General features: G+C 42.7%; 1 protein-coding gene across 1 annotated transcript in view; it reads left to right on the plus strand.

The window, feature by feature from the left end:
- The first annotated feature begins 1,322 nt into the window (after positions 1-1,322).
- slc15a5 (solute carrier family 15 member 5) overlaps positions 1,323-18,249 on the plus strand; it is a 33,978-nt gene continuing 17,051 nt past the window's right edge. Inside the window, exons 1-4 of the mRNA XM_080207242.1 lie at positions 1,323-1,692; positions 6,100-6,322; positions 9,990-10,159; positions 17,846-18,066. Coding sequence (XP_080063368.1) covers positions 1,323-1,692; positions 6,100-6,322; positions 9,990-10,159; positions 17,846-18,066 — 984 coding nt within the window. The remainder of the gene's footprint in view (positions 1,693-6,099; positions 6,323-9,989; positions 10,160-17,845; positions 18,067-18,249) is intronic.

The following is an 18,249-nucleotide window of genomic DNA, read 5'->3' on the forward strand; positions in this document are numbered from 1 at the left end:
TCCAGAACACATGTGTTTTAAATGATAACACAGCCAGCCCTTAGTGCGCTGCATGTTAAAGTACGCAGAGCTTCACCAGTTTCGACTTTACAGATGTGGGAGGGTATTTCTGGTTTAGCAACTGGGAACTAAACATTTTTCAGTGGGGTTAGGCTGAGAGGGTGGAGTGGAACTGACGAATAATGTCCTGGAGCTGGGTGTCTGGAATTTGGCACTGGTTTGTCTCTACGTGAGCAATCTCATGTACAATCTTCCAGGGAAATGGTTTCCTGGGAGTACACGTGGTTAACTAGAGACACACAAACATCATACAAAAACAATGTGAAATCCACATACTAATACAGGTAGACTCTATACTCTAATGCTATCTTTTATAGTCTATATTATCTCCTACCGGAGAAAGTTTATAATCACTTGTTTACAGCCACGAATGGATTGGGAACTGTGTCATATATTTCAGGCAGTGGCATTATATAATAATGCTCGTCTTTGGGGGAGCCGGTACTGACTAGAGGGGCCGAACTGCCGCCTTTTGCAGTATAACACTTCTGCGAAGCGGCTTCAGTCGGTTCTCCCGCTTTGAGTCTGACCCAAAGGGCAGTTGTAATGATAACCTCAGCAACACACACACACGCAGCATAAATGAGCACTTGGTATTTTAGTTTCTCTCAGTGGGATTAGAATAGATGGCCCGGGGGCAGACACGAGGAACTGAATGGCCTGTTTTTGCGTTGTGAAACTCTTTTTGAGTGAAACCTTACATTTTGCCCCACACCTGCTGACTTCTTCTCAGACTAACGAAAAGAAAAGACATTACGTTAACCATTGTAACAGTGATGTTATTGAATTGTTGATTAGGGTTTATGCTGCCTTGGATTTTATATAGGGAATTGCAAAACATTGGCTTGGATAAACAGGTTGTTTGAAATGGAAACAAAAATAACTTGTTAAATGTTGCAATTCTGAGAGAGAGAAACAGACATCTTTGGATATTAACATCTGTCAGTCAGTCAGTCTCGTTAAAGAACCCAGTCAGGTAAATCTTTCAGCTCTAGTCCTTTATCGGTCCCTTCCTCTTAAGTATTTTAGACGGAAATTGTTGATTTTAAACGCTGCGATGAAGATCTGAGCCCCTAAAAACTCAAATATTGGGACTGCCCGGTTGGTTATCGATGCAGGAACATCAAGGTGCGACAGAAAGTTGTGAAATAGTTGTACTTGCATGTGGAATTCGGGACTGGGTCGGGACAGTCTGCTTAATTGGGTTAGTGAGAGTTGACAGATGCCCTGCACAAGGCCCTCAGTCGTTCAGGCAGTCCGCAATGGCAAGGGTGGATTTAAAACATCTGCAAGAAACGAGCACTCCTGAGCCTGCTGAAAGGAAGAGAGGGGAACCGAGAGGCTTCAATCCGGAGCGGAGAGCGAGGGCACGCCACACCAGGAAGAGAGTGCAGATTGTCATCTGTCTGCTGTCGGTGCAGCTCTGCGAACGCTTCACCTACTTTGGCATCGTGTGCAACATGATTCTGTTCTGCACCCTGAAACTGGGCTACGAGAACCACCAGGCTGCCATTGTCAACCTGTGCTTTGTTGGAGCAAACACCCTGAGCCCAGTATTGGTGGGATGGCTGGCAGAGTCTTGCATGGGGAGGATCAAAGTGGTTTACATCTGCGCACTCCTTCACTTCATAGGTAGGAGTGAGAATTTCCCAAATGTTCCACATGCATTTGTTATGGACTCTACCGTTTCCCCTTCCAATCCCATCCGCAGCATGCAATTATAGAGTCAAATAGGGTTAGAGGATGCTTCAATATGCTTACAGTTATAGTTCATAACTTATGATCTTTTAACATTTATTTCAGCGACGTAGATGTTGTATGCAAGAATCCTTGGTTGTTCTACGAAAAGGTAGGCCATAAGAGATAGGAGCAGAATTAGGACCTTCAGCCCATCTATGAGGACAGGCTGAGTAAACTAGGCTTGTACTCGTTAGAGTTTAGAAGAATGAGGGGAGATCTCATTGAGACATATAAGATGTTGAATGGGCTGGATAGGATAGAGGTGGAGAGGCTCCTCCCGCTCAGAAAGGGCAGTAGGACTAGAGGGCACAGCCTCAAGATAAAGGGGGGGGGGGGTGGTTTAGAACGGAGTTGAGGAGGAACTTCTTCACTCAAAGGGTGGTGAATCTCTGGAATTCTCTGCCTGTTGAAGTGGTGGAGGCTGCCTCGCTCAATATTTTTAAGACGTGGGTTGATAGGTTTTTGATAGGCAAGGGGATTAAGGGTTATGGGGAGAGGGTGGGAATGTGGAACTGAGCCACGACAGGTCAGCCATGATCTTATTGAATGGTGGGGCAGGCTCGAGGGGCTAGATGGCCTATTCCTGCTCCTATTTCTTATGTTCTTATGTGGTCTGCCCCACCATTCAATCATGGAGGATATGTTTCTCAACCCCATTCTCCTGACTTTTTCCCATGCCAATCAAGAACCTAGCTATCTCTGACTTAAATACACGCAATGACCTGGCCTCCTATGGCAGTGAATGCCATAGATTCACCACCCTCTAGCTGAAGAAACTCCTTTTCATCTCGGTTGTAAAGAGGTTGTGCCCTCAGACCCTAAACGTCCAACTAATGGAAACATTTTCCCCACATCCACTCTATCTAGGCCTTTCATTATTCAATGAGATCCCTCCTCATCCTGCTAAACTCCATTGAGTACAGACCCAGAGTCCTCCAATGTCCCTCATATGTCAAGCCATTCATTGGTGAGCTGCCTTCTTGAACCGCTGCAGTCCGTGTGGTATAGTTGCATCCACAGTGCTGTTGGGGAGGGAGTGCCAGGATTTTGACTCAGCGACAGTGAAGGAACAGCCAATATATTTCCAAGTCAGGATGGTGTGTGACTTGGAGAGGAACTCGAAGGTGATGGTGCTGCCATGCGTTTGCTGCCCTTGTCCTTTTAGGTGATGGTGGTTACTCATTTGTCATGTGGGGGTGACCAATATAATTCCAATCTTGTGAGAACCATATTTTAAAACAAGTCAATTAGTTCATGGACCTCCTGAATACTTTCAGCACTTTGTGTGTGAAGAACAGGTAAAGGTTCCCATTTTGAAAGTATTAAAATTATCAGTTCAAACGCAAATGCAGAGTTCCACTGTTACCTAGTTCCATTGACAGACACAGTTGGCAGTATAACTTGCATCTTTCGTTTGAGTGTCACACTGTACATACTGATGGCTATAGAAAAACTTGTACGCTTAGTACTTTTGAAGAGAATTATATGGGCTCACCTCTTCTGCAAGCAAGGCAAGGTGTTAATTTGCAACCCCCCCCACCCTTCCAGCTGGGAGCAATGCCTGAAGGGAGTGTGGAGTGAGAATTAGTCCTATAGCGTTGCAGCACCCTCTCCATACTGTGCTCCCATCAGTTGCAGCTCACAGCTGGATGTGTGGGATTGAAAAATGTACTCTCTGATTTTCCAATGCAAGTTCTCATATTTTGGAAGAGTATCAATACCATCAAATGCATAGGTATTAATGAAATTAGTATTTTTAAAAAATTTTAAATTTTTTTGTTTCATTCTGTTCCAATATCCCTAAAATTACTTCAGAAGTAATTGTTCCTATAGAAATATTAAAGTAGTGCCATGGTGGATATGTACATTTCCATTTAAGTCATCTCCTCTTCCAAGGGCCCTGTTAGTTAAGGAATCCTACTCGGTCTGATTGGGAACCAGTACAACGAGAGTCAGAAATCGCACAAGCAAGTTGGTAGCGCCACTGAAATATTGAAAGTGTCTGCAAAGAGAGTGATGCTTAACAGCCACGCAGCCAGCCCACAGAGTAAGAAATTATACCCAGCTCACAGGCTGAGCTGATCTGGCCATAACTGTCAGTCTTGATAGGAAACCGAGGAGCACAGCTGGGTATAAAGGCAGGTAGAGGCCAAGTGGCCAGAAGGCAACTTAGAAGGTGGTTGAGGATCTTGATTGCAACTGACCTGCAGCTCCCAGAGCTTGGCAGTGTGTGGACCACAGAAGGCCAAATCAGAAAAATTGACAAAAGCTAACCACAAAGGCCTCAGCTTCCCAACCTTGACTGGATGACACATTGTGTTCAGACGTGACAATTTTGTACTGCAGTAAGCAAGTACTATGCTGATGCACAATATAAAAAATAGACGGTTAACATTTTAATACGCAGTCAATTAAAAACATATTTATTAACTATCTGAATTGGGTCAATTACTGGTTGCTCAAGCACACTGCAATTCTGAAAAGCATTTGTTAACAATTGTAAGTGAGACGTGGTTTGGTGATGGTCTTCACACAATATCCAGTTATACTGTGACAGAACCGAGATTGTACTTTGCATGAGTTTATCGTGTAAACATTATTATCAAGCTTCTTCACTGGGGAAGTATATTTTGAGATATTTGATTTGATCATGTTTTCTACCTGTCACTGCCTGATGAATGTTCCAGAAGGAACTGTGAATTGTCACAATAATGCTATTTCATTTAATGCCATGATGTTAATGAATACTGCAAGTATAGTTACGCTGTGGGATTTGTTGATTGAATATCTATTACAAATGCTGTCTTTTTTCTGATGCTGTAATTATGACGGATATGCAGTTACATTTATTTGTATTTATGCAGGAAAAAAATGTAAAATTACTTAATTGAAATTCTGCACTTAAAACATTTAAGAAAGAAAGAACTCATTTGTGCTCAGATCGTGCCTTTCATACCTTCAGCACATTCCAAAATGCTTCATAGTCAATGACGTCAATATCGGATGTGTAGTCATTTTGATGTAATTTGGACAAATTATGGCTGCCATATTACACACAATATGCTTCCACAAACAGCAGTTGGACAGTTGATCTCTGAGCCTTCACAGGAAGCATAACTTACCTTAAATTGGATCTCAGAACAGTTTGCCAGCTGCTGGAACCCGTTACAACAACAGGAGCAGCCTGGACATGTGACTACATCAAAATTGGGCCCACTTGCAGACACTCTAGTATAGGTTCCTGGGCTGAAGAAATTGGAGGGCAGGAGGGTGGGAAGCGAGGACATGACAGCGGCAATTGCTGGGTGGTACGGTGGCACAATGGTTAGCACTGCTGCCTCACAGCGCTGGGATTGGGTTAAACTCCCGGCTCAGGTCACTGTCTATGCCAAGTTTGCACATTCTCCCCATATCTGCATGGGTTTCCTCCAGTTTCCCCCCTCAATCTGAAAGACATGATGATTAGCTGCATTGACTATGCTAAATTCTCCCTCAGTGTACCCAAACAGGTGCCAGAGTGTGGCGATGAGGGGATTTTCACAGTGACTTCATTGTGTTAATGTAAACCTACTTGTGACATTAATAAATAAATAAATAAATAAATAGTCCACTGCTGTGAATTAGAACTTGTATGAAATCCCTGCTCCTCCAGATTCCACATTAAAGTATTTTTTTTCTAAATCAGTCTGCTTGTTAGCAGACACTGACTAGGCCCTCAACAAACTATCGATTTAATCACAACTTTCTCCCTAAACAGCCATTAGCCACGTCATTAACATAGAATAGGGGCTTGTGATCTGGTCTAATGACTGCTGGGGAATAAAAGATTTATTGGTTAGCCAAATGCACACCAAGACCGAGTGGGCTCGACTCACCATCAATAGGCACAATGCTGTGAAATTTCTCCCCCAGTCTGCTTTTGTGATATTGGTTTATGAGTGTTAGCTAGAACACGAGGAAAATTCTCCCAACTCTCCCTCAAGTTATCACAGGAGATCCTTTCAAGTTAAGATGAAGCCTTGCCAACATGTTCAGGAATGACACAATCCCATTTATAACACTGAGGAAAAGTAGTGAGGTCTCTGCAATGTCCTGACCAATATTCTTTCCTCGATCAACAATACTTTGTGGTTATGGTGGCCTGATGAACACAAATTGGCTGCCATCTTACCCTGAAGACATTATTTCATGATCTGCAAAGTATTTTGGAATGTTCAGAGGTTGTGTTAAGATGCCTTATAAATTAAATAAGAGATGGTTATCTTTCTAAAGACTATTTTCTGTGCTTGCTTCCCAAAGGTACTGTTATGCTGCCTGTCGTTGCATTCCCCTTTGAGGATTTCTACATTGATACTCACCATACCATTCATGCTCTCGCCAAAAAGGAGCAGACTGTGCTGTTTTACATTGGCCTCATGTCAGCATCTTTGGGTTCAGGGGGAATCCGGGCCATAATTTGTCCATTCAGTGCCTATCGCCTCCAAGAGTATGGCCAAGGTCAACTTTTAACTTTCTTCAACTGGTTAGTGCTCTTCCTGACTGTATTCCCAATCATTATGTCTCTTTTTTCCTGATAAAAGTACAAAAATGCAGCTTACTTTTCTGGATGTCATACACTTCTAAGTTTGCTAGCCTTTCTTCTCTGGCTTGTGAAAACAATGCTTTGGTTCTTTTCCCTCTTTCACTTCTGAAGAAGTCATATTCAACTTGAAACATTAACTCAATTTCTGTCCTCACAAATACCACCAGACTTGCTGAGTATTTCCAGCACTTTTCTCTAGGAGCCCATGTATTGGTTTTATCTTTCTCAGAATCGTTGTAGTCTAAAGAAAGAAAGATTCACATTTTTATTGCAAGTTTCATGACCTCCAGGAAGTTCTTTACAATCAGTGAATTACCTTGAAGTGTAGTCACCATTGTGATGTGGAAAATGCAGTCACCTGTTTGTCTACAGCGAGCTCCTTCCAACAGCAGTGTGATAGTTGCTAGATATTCTGTTTTAGCGATGTTGGTTGAAGAGTGAGTATTGCCCAAGTACACCTGGAGAAGCCATGATCTTTTAACTCATCCATCTTTATTTTTACTATGCAGTAGATCAGATAAACACTTCACAAAGCATCAAGTATGATGCTTTTGATTTATTATTGTCACATGTAGTAGCATACAATGAAAAGTATTGTTTCTTGCATGCTATGCAGACAAAGCATACCGTTCATAGAGAAGGAAAGGAAAGGGTGCAGAATATAATGTTAAAGTCATAGCTAGGATGTACAGAAAGATCAACTTAATATAAGGTAGGTCCATTCAAAATTCTGATGACAGCAGGGAGGAAGCTGTTCTTGTGTTGGTTGGTATATGACCTCAGACTTTTGTATCTTTTTCCCGATGGAAGAAGGTGAAAGAGAGAATGTCTGGGGTGTGTGGGGCCCTTAATTATGCTTGCTGCTTTGCTGAGGCAGTGGGAAGTATAGGCAGAGTCAATGGATGGGAAGCTGGCGTGATGGACTGGACTGCGTTCACAAACATTGGTAGCTTTTTGCACTGCTGGTCAGAGCAGGAGCCATACCAAGCTGTGATACCACTGGAAAGAAAGATTTTATGGATCATCTGGTGAGAGTTGCAGTGGACATGCCGAATTTCCTTAGCCTCCTGAGAATGTAAATGTGTTGGTGGGCTTTCTTAACTATAGTGTCCGCATGAAGGACTAGGAGAGGCTCGACCGTTTCCACTTCATCCCTGTTGATGTAGACAGGGACATGTCCTCCACTATGCTTCCTGAAGTCAATGGCTTTCTCTTGCATTTTGTTGACGTTGAGAGAGAGATTATTGTCATTGCACCAATTCACTAGATTCTCTACCTCTTTCCTGTACTCCATCTCATATTGCCCAGGTACACTTGGAGGAGCTCCCCTTCTCTTCCTCAAATAGAATTGTGAGACCTTTTATGTCCATTTAACCCTAAACTTAGGCTTAGGGTTTGATCAGAATGATGGCACCTCTGACAGTATAACACTCCTTCAGTACTGCACTGGAATGACAGTCCAGATTTTGTGCTCAATCAATGAAGTGCAGTTGAAGCCAAGATCTTCTAACTCCTCCATTTTTATTTTTGCCACGTAGTAGATCAGATGGACACTTCACAAAGCATCAAGTATGAGGCTGAAGCCCTAGCAAAGAAGGCCTGAAAAATTGGATACAGTAAACCCCTGCCAACAAACAACATCCACATTAATTACTTCTGACAAAACTCTAAACACAACAAATTTATGTTAAATCCCCTGCTACTGCACTGAGCTCCATTCCAACAGAACTACCATTACTGAGCAGGAGATCTCTGAAGGAGACTCGTGCAGAATTTAAAATACTACCCTGGTGTTTAACAATCATTTCCCAAAAATATCAGACAATAATACCTGCAACAAATGGACCTCAGATTATGGTAAATTCACAATCAGCTGACCGCTGCAAGAGAAAAAGTGTTGACTTCACGAATGCACGACTTTAAGAGAAAAATAGCGGCAGCATTAACAAGCTGAGCACCCCAGTTTGGTGTTAGTATATTTCACGGAGAAGCAAATATTGTTTTGTATAAGGAACTAGCCTTTACACATGTGGGTATTGATCCAAATGAACTGCTTCATGTCATATTTATGCTGCTCTCCAAAGCAAAACATATCCTCACTATAACAATCCTCTGTTTTCACTGGAGTGAACCTCAGTAGAATGATCAAAGGAAAGCTCATGCTTATGGTGCTGGTGCTGTAGAGTGTGAAACTGTCACTGGCCTCACTCTTTCTAAGGGAAAGACCATATTGTTTGTGTAGTACAGTTTATTCCTGAAGGTAAGTGTCTCATGTAGAACACATTACTATGTGAGAAATGTTGAATTGCTTGCAATGTTGAATTATTTGTCATTTTTTTGTTAGTTCAGCAGCAGATTGGTAGCTCTTAAAAGGAGACGCATTTGTTTGCCTGTGTGAGTGTACCTGTGAACATGCGAGTGGAACAATGTATTATTATAGCTGATACCCATTGTCACTCACAGTATCCTCTCTCTCTCTCTTCCTATATATCTCTCTGCTTCTTTTCCATTCTTTATGCTACTACATGCTTCCATTCATATGCCCTCTGACTTCCTCGTTTCTCTCTCTTCATGGGCTATGCAATGATCCACATTATTTCATAACATTACCCTGTGTTGTATAATTTTAAGTTCCCTGTCAAGTCCGTCTTACGATGGGTTAACTCCCAGAACTACATAAGTCCTTCAGAACCATGGCTTCTGAGTGAAACACCATGTAGGATAGCTGTCAGACTGTATTCTTTATTTCAGATTGTATTGATACTGTGATGATACTGTGCCTTTAAGAAAAAGTTTTTTTTAAATCATGTTTCTTGTAAGGGGCCTGTTTGAAAGTCAGCGGGCAGCAGACAGCTCAAGTGTTGAGAATGCAGGATAATGACTGATTTTAGCCAGGGATGTGTTGGTCTAAACAGAGTTAATGCATTTTTGTTTGTTTGGGATACCTAAATGTGCAAACGTATAAGTCTGAATTTTTGATAACTGATTTTGAAGAAGTATTTAAGAGGAATATTGCCTGAAATGGTGCTAACAGAGATAGGAGAGTAGTTAAGTATTGCGTCTTGTCATGTTGAAGATTTGTTCAAATGTTAAATGCTAAGCTGATTCATTTGTTATAGTTAAACTGTATTGTTCAGTAAAATTTGTTTTGATAAAAGCTTCCAAATTTGTCAGTAGAATCATGCCTTGAGTAAAACATCACATCCCCACATTAATGCCAAAATAGCAAATAGTTGGGGTCTAGTCTAACTTCATGATATACTGGGAATTTTGATCCCATACTCTGACAAGATGAAGTTGAAATGGTTGGAGGGAGGGGGGGAGGAACAGAGAGACTGGCAAAGTGGTGCTGCAACATAAGAGAGAAGGGAACTGGTGGAGCAGACACTCTGGGTGCTGTGATTAGGACAAAGAGAAAAGACGGAGAGAGGACAGAAGAGTATGATTATTACTGGGTGGCTCTAGTACAGTGATGCAATATGAATCAAATGGCCTTCTGCAAAGCAAGCTTCAATGCTTCATGGCAAAGTAACATCATCATCCTATAAGTCCACCAAAATCTGCTGTCTTGTTTCCATCTCCAACTCTTAATCCATCTCCCCAACAGGTTTCACTGGTTTGTGAACTTGAACTCTGCAGTTGTCTTTGTGACTATCGCCTACATTCAACAATCCATAGCCAAAAACCTGGGTTTCCTCATTCCGTTTGCGTCCATACTGATGACCTTGCTAACCATCCACATGGTGCAGAACAGGCTTATATACCGACCCAAATCAGGTGAGTCAGTAATTCAATGGCAGTTGTTAGCAACTGCTTGCCCTCTTTGGCAATACGTTTTCCTGATGAGTTCCAACTAAACTTCCTAAGATTGTTTTCAGACTGAAGCAGTTCAGGGAATATTTAATTTTAATTGAATATATTTCTGATTGGTGACTCTTCATTGAACCCAAATGAATTTTTAGGATGGCAGGGGCCATTCTACGCCCTAAAAAGCATTGATGGGCATAAGGCTTTTGCCCCTCACTCAGAGGAAGACCAACTTTGGAGAACTGTCAGCCATTCAGATTGGTTAGCAGCTCTCCACAAACAGCACTACAGTGGCCGGAAGAAACACTGCACAAAGCTCTCTGAACCTATGTCCCAGGAACTGGAGAAAGTGGTAAATGGCAGGAGTCCAGGTGGAGAGGGTAGGCAAGGCCTGGGGGATGGGGGGGATGGCAGGGGTAAGGGGAGGAGATTGTGAGAGTGGGGACAATCAATGCGGTGATAGACTGGCCGAGGAGTGGGAGTGGTGGAGTTTTTGCATAAATAGCAGGCTAGTTTTTGCTATGACTTATTGTCTTTTATCTGCTCAAGCAACTCCCAGATGGATTTGATAAGGCAGTGTATCTCTTTGTCTGTCTATATCTTGATGTCTTGTTTGCAGTCAGTTTAAATCCATGTGTTTTGAAACACAGAATTTTAAATGTGTCCATATTCCAGCCAGTTTTGTCCATGTTCCACGTGTTGTATTAATGTCCATAAAAAAGTGGATTTGCCTCATCTTACAACAGGGACCTAAGTGACCCAAGCCAAGGATTGAATCCAGATTCCTAGCACTGTGAGGCAGCAGTGCTAATCACTGTGCCGCCCCTGTTAGGAGCTAGAGATGGTTGTGTACGCCGTTTGGCATTTCTACTGCTCCAGAAGCGGATTAACGCAAACAGTACGACAATGATTTTCTAGGACTGGAAGTGATTGTGAATGATTTGTTGGTCTATGAATGTGGAGATACAATAGAAGAACCCATCACAGTCCATGACCAGAATCTGACGCAACTGCTAGAGAGGGTTCATCAAATGAACCTGAAATTGAACAGGAAGAAATTGCAGCTGAAGATGACTGAAGGTAAGTCCATACGTCATATACTGACAGCAATAGAACTTTGATCTGATTCTGATGAGGTGTGCGCTGTCGCAGAAATGCAGTAACCAATAGATATGAAGACAGTGTAACAGTTAGAACAAGAAGCAACTTTCACACACAAGTGATGAGAACACCAGCGCTGAGGTACTTCAAGGTCAACAATGAAGTCACGATGCCAGCAAAGCAGGACATGAAGCAACCTCATGCAGCAAGAATAACTACTTGTGTTTGCATGCAAAGTGTTGACACAAACTAAACAACACTATGCACATATTGGGAAAGAGTGCCCGGCTATTGTCTTGGCTTGTGAGCATTTTTAAGGAGGAATTATTTGGGAGAGGGAAATGGATGATCGAGTCTGACCACAAGACAACTAAAGAGCATCTTTCTCAAACTCCTTCCATCTGCTCTGAAGAACATAAAAAGGATGTTACTTAATTTGCAGAGATCTGGTTTGAGAGTGAAGTAGGAGCAAGGGAAGCAGATGTGCTGGCAAGAGCTGTCCCCACTGTAAAGGAAGTTGACGATGCTAGTACAGAGTGTGGAATCGTCTGGAGCGAATAAGAAGCAATGATTCAACATGCTCCAGAAGTCATCAACCCAGTAAAAAGTCTGACAACACCAGGTTTTAGTCCAACCGATTTATTTGATAATAGACTCACAAGCTTTCGGGGTTAGCCCCTGACGAAGGGGCTAACCCCGAAAGCTTGTGAGTCTATTATCAAATAAATCGGTTGGACTAAAACCTGGTGTTGTCAGACTTTTTACTGTGTTTACGCCAGTCCAACGCCGGCATACCCACATCAGTCATCAACCCAGCAGAAACTTTCAGGCAGGCAAGCATCTTGTTCCGATCAAGCAAATTACACAACTAGATGCAACCTTCCAATTGCTGCAGGAAATAATGACGAAATGATGGCCAAAAACCGTCATGTCAAATCTGATGCTGTAGGAAAGCATTGGGCATTGCAGGTTGATCCTGTTTCCTCCCCCAGTCTAAAGGGTTAGGTGGATTGGCCATGCGAAATTGCCCCTTGGTGTCAGGGGGACTAGCTAGAATAAATGCATAGGGTTATGGGGATATGGCTTGGGTGGGATTGTGGTTGGTACAGACTTGATGGGCTGAATGACCTCCTTCTGCACTGCAGGATTCTATGATTCTTTGCAATTGCACAAAGTGGAATCTGTACAAAGAAACTAGAGTCACCGTCTCTAAGGAGGCGAGGGAAAAAAAAACTGAAGCACCTGATGCAAGGCATCGAGAAATCGAGTCTCATCCAAGGAGAGCACAGATGTGAAATAAGATCAAGGATCACATCAGGAAGTGCAATGTTTCCAATGAACACCAAGCGGAAGAGTTGCTCAGAATTCATTGTGGGAGGGGGGGGGGGAGGTGGAGGGAGGTCCAGAACTTGTTTCTACGTACCAATTTGCAATGATACTCATAGGTGCCACTGTAAGTGAAATGATTCAAAAGGTCTTTTTAAGACTGAGCTGAGGAGAAATTTCTTCATGCAGGGAGTGAGTGATGAATGTGTGGAATTCACTACCATAGAAAGCAGTGAGGCCAAAGCATTGTGTGAATTCAAGAAAGAATTAAGATATAGTTCTTGGGGCTAAAGGGATCAAGGGATGGCGGGGGAGGCGGGAATCAGGATATTGAATTTGATGATCAGCCATGGTCATGAATGGCAGAACAGGTTCAAAGGGCCAAATGGCCTAATCTATGATCCTGTGACATCCCAGAAAAGACCAAAAAGAAGAAATAGTTTCTTGTTCACGTGTGATGAATTTCTTTATAGACCACAAATGCAGGGAACTTGTAACTGCAAGTTATGGTACAACCTTTTTTTATAACAAAAAAGTAGAGGTGGCTTTCTGCACTTGTTGCCTTTTGAGTACTGTGGCTTGCCACAGTAATTTGACCTCTGAGGTCACCTTTGCTAAACAAGGGATTGAGGCAGAGGCCATTCTGCCCACCACATGGAGCAGGGTTGTTCACAATTAATTGTGGACAGTAACAATTAAGGTGCGTTCTGAAACTCACTGGTCACAAGATGTAAAATGCTCATGGCCCAGCCATCCTAACCATGAGCCGTCTGCGACAGTTGTCAAACAGGCGTTTTGAAGATTGAAATTGGTCGTTAACATTTCACCATAACTGATTTAGGTTCGCAAGGTTCTATCACTAAATGCAGTACAGGGAGCAATTTGATGGTATGTTGATAGTGATTCTTATGGAGTCAGTGCTATTTACAGCTCAGATAATGGATCTGATTTCAAATCGTTTCACTTACAGTGGCATCTATGAGTATCATTGCAAATTGGTATGTAGAAACTGAATTACCCCAGCACAAGGAAATTGTGCTTGACATTTTAGGAGCAGTGAGCTGGAAAAGCCCTGCCGAATGGCAATGCTGACGTTAATGATGTGCTTGCTTTGTTACAGTAGCTCTTCTTCAGCAGTGCTGGTATTTGTGCAGTGGTTTTTGGTACCTCGTGCTATTGCAATATGAAACAATAATTCTGAGCATTAGTGCATTTAGCTACATCACAACATGCTGTTACAGGCCAGGGCATGGGTTCCGACCCACGACTCCCTCCTCTCACCCCTCCAGCCCACACTGGTTTCAGTCTGATCCAGGTCACCGGATGGATGAATAAAGTAAAACAGAAGCAATGGCACAGAGTGGGGAAGAGAGGTCAAAGAGTAGGAAACAATGAGCAAACGTGGGAATATCATCACCACCAGGTTCTTTTCCAAGTCACAGCATTCTTGTCTTGGAAATATGTCGCTGTCCTTTCATTATCACTGGGTCAAAATCCTGCAATTCCCTACCTAACAGCATTGGGAAAACCTTCAACTGCCTTAAACTGCTGATCACACAATTTCTCCCCTGGGGTCCTGAGTTAGCTGATGTTGTTAAGAGTACTCACTGCGGGTGCTGTCTCCCTCTCGTTCAACTTATCATCATATCTTTCTTCAAAAAAATCCTCGACTCCTTCATCCTTTGCAAACTATCACCCTGTCTTCTCTTTCAAGTCCTTTAATGGGTCATTAACTCCTAAATCTAAATCCCCCTTTCCCAGAGCTCCACGCTTGATTCCCTCCAAACACATTTTCTTCCCCCAGCTAATGAACATAAGAACTAGGAGCAGGAGTAGGCCATCTGGCCCCTCGAACCTGCTCCGCCATTCAGTAAGATCATGACTGATCTTTTCTTGGACTCAGCTCCACTTACCCGCCCGCTCACCATAACCCTTAATTCCTTTACTGTTCAAAAGTTTATCTATCCTTGCTTTAAAAATATTTAATGAGGTAGTCTCAGCTGCTTCACCGGGCAGGGAATTCCACAGATTCACAACCCTTTGAGCGAAGAAGTTCCTCCTCAACTCAGTCTTAAATTTGCCTCCCCCCTCATTTTGAGGCCAAGTCCCCTAGTTCTAGTTTCACCCGCCAGTGGAAATAACCTCCCTGCTCCTACCTTATCCATTCCCTTCATAATCTTGTATGTTTCCATAAGATCTCCCCTCATTCTTCTGAATTCCAATGAGTATAGCCCCAGTCTACTCAGTCTCTCCTCATAAGTCAACCCTCTTAACTCTGGAATCAACCCAGCGAATCTCTTCTGCACCCCCTCCAATGCCAGTGTATCCTTTCTCAAGTAAGGAGACCAGAACTGTACACAGTACTCCAGGTGTGGCCTCACCAGCACCTTATACAGCTGCAACATTACCTCGCTGTTTTTAAACCCCATCCCTCTTGCACTGAAGGACAAAATTCAAAATTGATAAAATTGAGTGTACTCAAGTCATGACCTGTCCACAACTTTTGACAGGATTTCTTTTTACTAGCATGGCTGAGGAAGCGGTATAATTCAGTGTAAAGGTTAACAATCCATTTAATGACTTCTAGCTGATGCAGTATGATGTCACCAGGAATGGATCTCTCAGGGCAGGTGCTCTGTACATGGGCAATTGTCTGATTCAAATGGCTACAGTCAAAGTTTGAGTTGTTCCTCATGTTCCATTTGTGCAGAAAGTGGCCATGTCTCCCTGCTCCCATTCTCAAGCGGTTGGGAGTTGTCCATAATTTCTGCGGAGAGTTGAAACCGAGGACTTCATCAGTTAGGTCACACAGTTGATCACACCATTTTCCTCCAACACATCTCCCCTGTTGAATGGGGTACTCTCACTTGGTCCCAAATTTATCAATCAATTCATAGCCAGAAAATCAGTTACAATGTCTTCTCTTCCCCCTCTCATTCAGTTACTTCTGCTGTCCCTCCAGGGTCTATCCTTGGCCTTTCCCAAACTCTCAACTGCTACAGCTCACCCCTTGGTGACACTGGCTGGAAGTTTCCGACTGTTCATGTCAGTGAGATTTTCCCATCCCGCTACAGCGAACGGAGATTTGGCTTGATGCCTAATTCTCCGACTTTGCTGCAGCGGGAATGTGGCGTGAGCAGGGGGTAAAATCGCACCTGTTATCTGACAATGTAGCGTCAGTTTTCACATGTATGCTGATAATGTCCTGCTTACCCAACTCTACTGCCTAAGTATCAGACTCTTTCTCTCACATTTTAGTACAGTGTGAGTAGAAATTTCCTCCAAATAAATATTTGGAAGACCAAAGTCATTGTCTTCCATCCCTGGAACTAACTCCATTCCTGTTCCTGATCGATGTCTGAGACAATACCAGACTATTCACAATCTTGGTGTAAAAACTGTCTCTGAATGAGTTTCTGATCACCAATCTGCTCCAACACTTTTTCCACCTCTGGAACATTGTCAGACTCCACAGCTGCCTCAGCACGGTTGCTGCTTGTCACTGGACTGTCATTATACTTCTTATGTTCTATTTAAAACTATTGTTTCCCTCATGTAATCAGACAATATCAGAGTGGTTTCAAGATGATTTACTGACAAACTGCAGTGCTACAGGACTCTGACTAAGTCATTCAGACCAGTCAGAGTGCAGAACTCAGAAATGCATAAACAATAATAGTTTCAAATTTGATTACAAGTACTTAGCATATTCCAATAAAAGTATAGGAGTAATCTCTATCCACTCACAGTTATTGATTAAGATTACATCATAGATACATAAGGTTATGGTGTCCAATTATAACTTGTGCATGTTATATCATCAAGCATTTGTGTGCAGCTTTGGTCACCTAATTACAGGAAGGATATTAATACGGTTGAAAGAGTACAGAGAACGTTTCCAAGGATGTTGCTGGAACTTGAGAAACTGAGTTACAGAGAAAGGTTGAATAGGTTCGGACTTTATTCCCTGGAGTGCAGAAGAATGAGGGGAGATTTGATAGAGGTGTATAAAATTATGATGGGTATAGATAGAGTGAATGCAAGCAGGCTTTTTCCACTGAGGCTAGGAGAGAAAAAAACTAAAGGATATGAGTTAAGGGTGAAAGGAGAAAAATTTAAAGGGAATATTGGTGGGGGGGGGGGGGGGGGGCTTCTTCAAACAGAGAGTGGTGGGAGTGTGGAATGAGATGCCAGATGAAGTGGTGAATGCGGGCTCATTTTTAACATTTAAGAAAAACTTGGACAGGTACATGGATGAAAGGGGTGTGGAGGGATATGGTGCAGGTCAGTGGAACTAGGCAGAAAAATGATTCGGCATAGCCAAGAAGGGCCAAAAGGCCTGTTTCTGTGCTATAGTGTTTTATGGTTCTATGATAGCTCTATATCTGACAGTGGTATATCAACCTCCATTTGCAATGTTCCTGGGTTCTAATAGACAGACATGAGCTGCAGCTGTACATTGTTCAATTGAATGATCCTTGACTCTAATCTGGATCTGCTTTAATCAAGACCTGTGGTTTTCACATATTTTTCCATGTGTGACTGAGATGCAGCTTACATGATTCTTTAAATGTGTGTGATTATTAACCCTTTCACTGCTTAAACCCATATGCCTGCCTTTGCTACATTGACACTTGACTATCCCAATTGCTTTCTAGTCGCACTTCCATCTTCCACCCTCCATAACCTCAAACTCCAATGTTTGTGTCCTCATCCAGCCATCCCCCTTGTGCTTGTTGATCCACACTCGCTCCAGGTTCGGCAGGACCTCAACTTGAAATTCTCATCCTTGTGTTCAAATCCATCCATTCAAAAAGCTTTCAGTTGTATCAAAAAACCTCCTGTCTACCATTACTTTCTCAAAACTTTTCTTTATTCTTTCATGGGATGTGAGTCTCACTGGCAAAACCAGCATTTGCTGTCCAGCACTAATTTCCCTTGAACTCAGTGCTTTGCTGAGCTATTTCAGTGGGCAGTTAAGAATCATCCACATTGCCGTGGGTCTGCAGTCTCATGTAGACCAGATGAGAGAAGGATGGGTCTCTCCCGTCACTTGAGGACCTGCATTGGGAGGACTAAATCACAGCACTTGTTCTATAGTGAGCCATAACTTCTTACACATAACTTCTTAAGCCAAAAGTCTTACACAGTGTCAGAGAATAACAGATATAACCTGTTAGGTGTCATAGCAATCCTTGGCCTACCTTTACTTTAACTTTCTATTTCCAGGTAGCTCCCTGATGACAGTTTTTGGCGTTTTACTGAACGGTCTGAAGATGTGTTGTATGAGATACCGTCACATCAGTGGAGATGTGGGCAGCTGGTTGGACCGGGCTAAGGAGAACTACGGTGGCTGGTACAGCGAAGCCCACGTGGACAATGTCAAGTGCCTTGTCAGATTAATTCCGCTATTTGCCTTTCAGATTCTTTACAGATTCTGCATACTCCAGGTTAGCTTCTTCAGTGGGTTGCAGCAGTGGGTGTACTTAAACAAGCTGAGTGAATCCTTCAAGGGAAATCTTCAACCAGCAAATGTTAAGGGTAAAAATGTATAAATTCTCAGAAGGTGAAGAGGATCTCTTCAACAATCCTCCCCCTAATTTAGTAAGGTTCCCTTCTGGTATTTTCTCCCA

This window comes from Carcharhinus amblyrhynchos, chromosome 19 (assembly GCF_965287045.1).
Source record: "Carcharhinus amblyrhynchos chromosome 19, sCarAmb.v2.hapA, whole genome shotgun sequence".
Taxonomy (NCBI): Eukaryota; Metazoa; Chordata; class Chondrichthyes; order Carcharhiniformes; family Carcharhinidae; genus Carcharhinus; species Carcharhinus amblyrhynchos.